At 40.0% G+C, this 7,852-nt stretch overlaps 1 protein-coding gene across 2 annotated transcripts; it reads left to right on the forward strand.

The window, feature by feature from the left end:
* Positions 1 to 3,094: 3,094 nt before the first annotated feature.
* stmn1a (stathmin 1a) lies at positions 3,095 to 6,633 on the forward strand. Of its 2 annotated transcripts, none has more exons than XM_056400220.1 (5): positions 3,095 to 3,188; positions 5,036 to 5,085; positions 5,180 to 5,352; positions 5,520 to 5,711; positions 5,805 to 6,633. In XM_056400220.1, the coding sequence occupies exons 2-5, from the start codon at positions 5,064 to 5,066 to the stop codon at positions 5,880 to 5,882; spliced, it is 465 nt and encodes a 154-aa protein (XP_056256195.1). In that variant the 5' UTR covers positions 3,095 to 3,188; positions 5,036 to 5,063; the 3' UTR covers positions 5,883 to 6,633. The 2 variants fall into 2 exon arrangements, with proteins under 2 accessions (XP_056256195.1, XP_056256196.1); XM_056400221.1 differs by having other exon boundaries at positions 3,152 to 3,264.
* Positions 6,634 to 7,852: the final 1,219 nt, after the last annotated feature.

Here is a 7,852-nt window from a genome sequence, read left to right on the forward strand (position 1 = left end):
GTGTAATCAAAAATATAAGTTTTTGGTTTACTTTTATGAAGAATTCAAAGTACAGAGAACAAGAGAGATTTCATTATTTAATGCAATTTTTTAAATTTTTATAAGAAAATATTCTATTGGCTATACACCAACTGAATTTTTATTTATTTATTTTGTGATTCAGATGAACCGATTCTTTAAATATACAAATTCTGTATTCTACTACACAGTATCTGGGAAGCAGAAAGCAGAGATGCTCTAAAATGTATTAAAAACACAAATTCATAGTAAGAGCTGCCCAGTAACGCAGCTGCAGTAACAGCAGTGCTCAAAGGCACCTTGCCCTTATCAGTGGGTCTCTCACTTTTCCCAGCCAGACTCGGGGGGTTTGCACCAGTGACCTTTGGGGAATGAAGGATCATGTCTGAGTGCTGATGTGAGTAATTATGTTTGATTTCAGACTGTGAAACCATGCAGCCCAGTTGGTGCCTCCACTACTGTGAAGTGTGAGACTGAATCAGGCTGTCTGCAACCATCTGATCAGTCAGGCCACAGCCTCACTCAGTGACCCACAGTCTCTACATGCTTCCAGTGCACAGCGTGGACCGATCTGTCGCCCCTCTCCACTGAAACGTCTTACTGAAAGAGCCTTCAACAGACATTTAAATCACTGCCCTACATCAAGAGATGAAATGACATCCACATGGCAACAGCAAAAATAGATCTGTAGGCCTTGTGGTTGCAAATATTTTCAGCCCAGCATCACTGTGACTGAACAAACACTGATCAGCTTCTCCTGTCCTCAGAATAATGTTAAGCTAAAAATAGTCCGAAATCAAATAGACCAGTTTAGGTCGATTGAAGCTGAATTGAGTCCAAGCTTTGGCATTTACATAACGGCTGGCAGTTTTATTGGGAAAACTGCACGAAACTGTGGGGCAGGGAGTGGCAAAAATTCAGAGATTACACTTAAAATCTTGTGTTTAGTGCGCAGATTGGAGCTGAGCATAAATAAATGAAGAAGAGCACAAGAGTACTTAGAAAAAGAGACAGAACATTTTAACCAAGAAGAAACGACAGCAAGATTTCTGAGCATTTACAGACCAAAGAGAATTTATAGTGATATGAGGAATAAGAAAAGCTGATACAAAATACATTTCCTTTTCAGAAGCAGGTCATTTGCCGATTTTCCATCTGGCTCTGTGGCTGGTGACGTATTTTCCAGGTGTTATTCTCAGGGTGAAAAATTATTAGATGGATTAGTTTTGTCTAGGTTTAGAAACCATGTCACCGGAGGACATTTTAAAAACTTAGTTTCTTCTACATCCTGCCAGTCCTTTAAAGGGTGACTGTCAACTCACTTGAAAGTCACATTATGAACCTGTTTCACCAAGGATGTAATTTTGTGACATGTGGCCCTTTAAAGCTGTGACATTTTCACCTTTTACATTCTCCTTTCTGGGTTCATACCTCAACAGCTCTGTCCAGCACATTGCAGCAGTTCTGCCTTATATCATGCACCACTTGTTATTGCTAATTCAGCTTTGTTAACTTACACAGTAAAGGCTACGTGTGCGCTGATGCTCCTGGCATGTATCAGCAGAATACTATAGAAACTGTGGGTTGCAGCTGACTGCTCCCTATAGATTCCAGTTTGCTTTCAGCTGCTTGCATGTGTCAATCAAACACTGTGTGTGTAGTGAGCACACAGCAGCATGTCATCATAAAATCTTTATATGCTCCTGTGATGAATTTTTGTCACCTGCATTTATGCCTCAATTTAAAAACAAGATTTGCTCGAAGATGACATCATATTATATTTTCCTTATTGATACCCCATCCTCTTTTTCCTCCCCCCTCCCCAGAGAGGACATGGTCACAGTCAGAGCATGGTGCACATAAAGGACAAGGAAGACTGCTGATACACCTGTATGGTCTGTCTCAAGAGCGGTGTCCTCTGGTCTTGAATGTGCTTACTCTCTTTTGTCACTGACTGCTCCAATATCTAGTCCCTGAAACCATTTGATTTCTCACGAGGAGCCACATATCAGAATAAATCTGTATTTTCAGTAATTGTAAAACACTGGGAAATAAGAACAGGTTTAAAAGACAGGGTGAATGCAATGGGAGAGACAAGATTTATGATTCTATTTGGAAGCTGGGATCTCTGTAGGGGACATTTTTGGACAGAGAAATCATGCCTGTATAGATTTTATTCATGGTTATGAATTTCCTGTTTATGGTATTGTTTTACTTTTGATTTTATTCCACTGTGAAATATGTGTTCCTTATTTTCATTTTTGTTATGTTATGTATTTATTGTAGTTTCTACTCCTGTTACCCTTTCATGATGTAAAGTTGCACTTACTGCCATGTAAATTTCAAGATTTCATGTATTTTATATACAAAAATGAGTTAGCAGGACTAAGTTAACAATTCTCCTTTTCTCTCACTGAAAATTCTTAGACTCTATTAATATGCTAATATATATTTCAAAACTAAACCTGCTGGACAAGAGATGTATCCTACTTTACTGAAAAGTCCATTTCTATGTGTAAATATTATGTGACAGGCTTCTGGGCTAGTTTTGATGCCACAAACTCATTCTCACAGTAAACACAAACTTCCAGTTTTCAGCAGATAAATATGGAAACAGCATTTGACTATGAGACTCTGCACATATGTCAGTGAAGGTCAGACATAGTACTGAAGTAACAACAAGCAAAAAACATTTTTGAGTAGAGAGAGATTATGAAGTTGATTAAAACCTAAAGCTGGGCCAAGATACAACCATTTGTAGCAATAAAACTTCCAAAATCCACTATCATTGACAGGGTGGAGCCATGAAAAAAAAGCACTACAAGAGAGAAAAATGACCCCAAATCCCATAATATGTGTTTTTCTCCCTATAAACTGTTTTGTAGAAGATTACTATGGATTACTGCTTCACCAGATTTGCGCTCTAATGTGAAAAAAATAAACGCTAAAAGGCCACATTTGAGCTAAATGAAGCTCATTGTCTAGACGTTAAGTCACTAGGAACTACAATTCCCAAAAGCGCCCGGGAGTTGGGACTCAACCAATCACTGACGGGGAACGTCGTGACGGCACTCGCTTTGGTCCATTTATGTGCGCGCTCGATACGCTCGCGCAGAGGGCTGGTGGTACATCGTGTGAGAGAGGAGCTCAGCATCCACGGCTTGTAGAAGGTGGGTGTGACAGACAGCATCTTTTGAACAGGAAAAAAAAAAAAAAGTCTTCAGGAATTATCTTTTCTTTTCTTCCGTAAGTACAAACGTTGCTGATTGAATCATGTTGTAGAGAGATACAAGCGAAACAAGTTAAATATGTTTGTGGGGTAGTTATTTTTTGAGAAGGGGGGCGAGGGGGGGGCTGTTTGTTCAATTTTCCTTAACCGTTTTTTTTTTTTTTTTTTTTGTGGGTTGTTAACGGCTTCTGTTAGCTTAGCACGTGCGCTAACTTTTATTGTAACTGACAGGTTGTTGGTTGATATCTTCGACCTCATTGACCATTTTTTGTTAATTTTGGGTAATTTCAACGAAGAAATGAGACCGAAGCGGCGGTTGTTGGGGCTCTTTGTGGCTACTGGTTGGCGGGTAGTTAGCCTATTGTATGGTGCGAGACACTGGCACAGTTGGCACCGACAGACAGACAGACAGACAGACAGACGGGCAGACAGGCAGACGGAGGATAGACTTGGGAGGACTTCTTTCATGTCTGAGAGATTTTTGTGGGCTGCAAACACATTTTGTCAATTCTTAACTCCCTCCTCAGCGGCACCGGTATGTGAAAAGCTTCATTATTCCCCCTTTTTTTTTGTGTGGAAATAACCTGCCTTCAGCTCGTCTTTGTTTGCAGCTGCTCGTCACGTTGCTGTCAAAAGCGCCTTTGTTTGATGCTGTTTGTTATGCCTGAGCTAATGACACCAGCAAGCTCACTGAAAACTGACTCTAAATGAAGGACATATATTGTCATTGTCAGCGAGGACATTGTTAAGACGGAGTCAGTCAGCAGTTCACTAAAATGCCAACCGTGGGTGTCATTTTGGTATGGCAAGGTGTGGGCATTCACCAAACCTCATTCTAATTATGCCAATCAGTTTTTAACTGTTCTTTGTATTATATGGAAAGCAAACGGTATACAAATCCCACATTTCAGTTAGTAAGTAGCCTTTATTCAATAATAGGGGAGGGGTCTTTCACTCAGTAAGCCCAGCTGATTTTTGATGATCGTTTGACTCGCATTAACCACTTGACCAAATGGCATGACAGCTGTTGTTGCTGCCCGCCCATTCTCAGATGTAAGTTATATTTAAGTGGGTTTTTTTTTTTTTTTACATTATTAAATTAACATTATTAGTGCTAATACATTTGAGCAGCAGGATCCATTTATTCAAGCTCGCATTGTGTGTTTGTAGACTATACATTAACCCCTCCCCTCCTGCAGCTCAAACACACGGTGAAAGGAACAGGTGCTCCCTGATGATCATTTTCCCCCGGACATGCTCATTGCTCACTAATCTCATTTCAGATGGAGCATATTGGCTGTTTAGAAGGCCGATTCCAGGCCTGTCTGCACCTGGCACTGCTGTACCCACCCTGGTCACAGCCTTTTGTTTCAACAAAATGTGGCTTGTGTCGTTCATTAACAATTAACGCGGCGGTAGGTAGGCTTTTGAAAAGCCCTCTCCTCCCCCCTCCTGTTGTCTGAAGCGATTTGATTGCTTGCTGATCGATCTGAATGTCAATGCAACCACAAGTTAGAAAATTGAACAATTGTGTGTGCGTGTGTGTGTGTGTGTGGGGAACATGCAGGCATTGAATGCCTGTGCCGTTTTGTGTGGATTGATGGGCGGTGGTTGGTTGCAGTGCTTAAAGTGAACACCGGGGGTCGCGATTGGTCCTTGTTTTTAGCTTGGATGGTTATGATGGAGGTGGTTGACTTGGAAATGGTGTAAAAGATCCGCTAGAGGTCACTAATTTTAGAGCCATGTAAGGGACAACAATCTGACCTTTTTCTTATCTTTCCCCTTTAGGTAAATTGACCTGCAGCACACTCTTAAGATGGCATCCTCACCACCTGAAGGTGAATAAAATCTCTAATTAAAAACTGAATGTAAACCATTTGCTGAATAATGGTTGAGTGTGCCTAAACACATTTTTACCTTTTCTGTGTTCAGATATCCAGGTCAAGGAGCTTGACAAGCGGGCCTCTGGCCAGGCCTTTGAGGTCATCCTGGCTGCTCCTACCCCAGATGCCAAGGGCGAGTTCCCCCTGTCTCCTCCCAAGAAGAAGGATGTCTCACTGGAGGAGATTCAGAGGAAGCTGGATGCTGCGGAGGAGAGACGCAAGGTAAAATATTCATACCATGTAACAAACTTTGAGCTTGGTGTGTCCTAGAAAGCTAAACTTTTTTTTTTTTTTTTTTTAAGCCAGGAGCTGTTTCAATCTGAAATCCATTGGCCTCATCAACTAAAATGTAATGTGACGTTTTTATTTTTAAACTATCCTTTTTTTAGAACCATGAAGCCGAGGTTCTGAAGCACTTAGCTGAAAAGCGCGAGCATGAAAAGGAAGTGCTACAGAAAGCTATGGAAGAGAACAACAACTTCAGCAAGATGGCAGAGGAGAAGCTCAATCTGAAGATGGAGGCCAACAAAGAGAACCGCACAGCAATTATGGCAGCGATGAATGAGAAATTCAAGGAGAAAGTCAGTGTTTTAAGTTGATGTTAAATGGATAAACCTGCTCCTTTGTTTTTCACCATGATGTTTAAACTTAACATTTGTCTTCTCTTTTAATAGGACAAGAAGTTGGAGGAGGTGCGGAAGAACAAAGAAACCAAAGAGCCCAACTCGGAAGAAGGCACTTCGGAAGACTGAAAGTTACAAAGGGGGGATTGTATAGGGTTTTTTACGTATCCAAAGATTGATTTATTTTTTGTTCGGCCAGTATTTTTGTTGTGTTCACTACCCACCTTTTTGAAATAAGAAATACAAGTTCCACTTTGTGAATTTTTCAATTCTCCTGCTATAAGTGTACTTGCGCTGGTTTTACATGTGGATCATTTTCCTCCCTTTTGAGTCTAATCCATTTAATATGTAGCTTGTCGGTGCAGCTTCAGCCCTTTTTGGAAATTAGCAGTGTGTACTTATCCTTTTTGAGGAAGCATGTTTCTATGCATAGGTCTTTTGTCCCTGCCTATTTCATAGTGCATTTTGAAAATGTCTCTGTGAACCACACCTGTTCTCAGCACTTACTGTATTTAAAAAAGGAAAAAAAAAAAAAAAAAGTAGCACAAGGTTTGATCCAGGCGTCGGCTGTTACACATGCAGGTGTTTAGTGCAGCTTTGCTACTGAGATTCTACTAGTTTGCTCCTGCAGGTCATGTTTTGTGCCGCTGCTGAGTTGCTTTTGTAAAAATATTGGGGTTGTCTTCAAGCACATGACTTCTTGCTGTATAGCTGTGAATTAACATGTCAGACATGGAAATGGATGCCACCTTGAACATCACTGAACAGGGGTCTACACATGGAATGCAAATGAGCAATACACTTTGGCATCTCAATAGATACAGTGGCTAGTTGACTTGAACTGTTGTACTAAAACAAATAAAAAAATGTAAACACACAATTGGTGTCTGATATTATATGGTTGGGCCTACTGTAGAAAATGATGGGGTGAACTCTAATGCATAATCTCAATGAGCAAATCCAGCTTCTACCTACCAAATGTCTCAATTTGCTTAATGGCTTTGAGCAGATTGAAGCCTCTATTCTTGAGAATACACTTGCAAGGTTTGGCCTATGTTTAATGGGCTTCAAATCATGACACTGAAACAAAAGGCCACCTTGTGATATTGCCTCTCGGTGAGTTAACTTATCAAACTTTCCGTTTGCAGAACACATGGGTGTAATATAAAGCGAATGTGAACTGTATTGTAAGGCTGCTCCCTGCTGGAGGAACAGTGGTAAAACTGACTCATTATTCATCACATGCTCTCCAACTTGAAGCTAAACCAAGGTATTTTAAATAGTGGATCATCATAATCTTGAATGCTATGAATTGATACCTGATGATACTGCTTTGAGAAACATTAAAATCCAACATGTTGAGGGTGGCCACTCTTAAGTTTGTCTGTATCGGTGACATCACTATCAATGATCTCAACTAGTGATGGGCCAGCCTCATAAAACCTGCAGTCTTTGTCTCCCTCTGCTGGGGGTTTGAGGAATCTTGGGTGTGAAACATGCTTCCTAAAAAGCTAAATCAAATCAAATGTTATGCTACATTTAGGAATTATGCACGATTGTTGAATATGGTATTTCGTTCTGTTTTGATTTAAGTATCGCCACAGATTTGAGAACTTGAGCAAACCTGAAATAACAGAAACAAGACTTAGAAGATTAGATAAGATTATAATAAATCGATATTATCATAGCTTTCTTTATATGGAGTTGGACACCAGAACAATGAAAGGCAGGGTAATATTTTAAGCTTAAAGTATCTAATAATGATAAACTATAGAGTTAGTGATTCACCTACAAAAGTAAAGGCTATCATGGTGTCATGTCAGGTCGAGTCAATTTCATGAAGCCCAATTAAAAATTTGTCTCAGAGGGCTTTACAATCTATACACCATATGGCATCTTCTGTCCTTAAACCCTTGATTTAGATAAAGAAACACACCCAAACTTTTTAAAAAAGACCTTACTAATGAGGACTGCTGACTAATGAGAGACGTTTCCACAGCGGTGTATGAATAAAACAGACCATTTCCTGACAAGCTTCAAAATCTAAAAGTACCAAAGCTTTATCAACACAATGTATTAAAAAGTATTAAAAGTAAAAG

The sequence above is a fragment of the Seriola aureovittata genome, chromosome 16, assembly GCF_021018895.1.
Source record: "Seriola aureovittata isolate HTS-2021-v1 ecotype China chromosome 16, ASM2101889v1, whole genome shotgun sequence".
Classification (NCBI taxonomy): Eukaryota; Metazoa; Chordata; class Actinopteri; order Carangiformes; family Carangidae; genus Seriola; species Seriola aureovittata.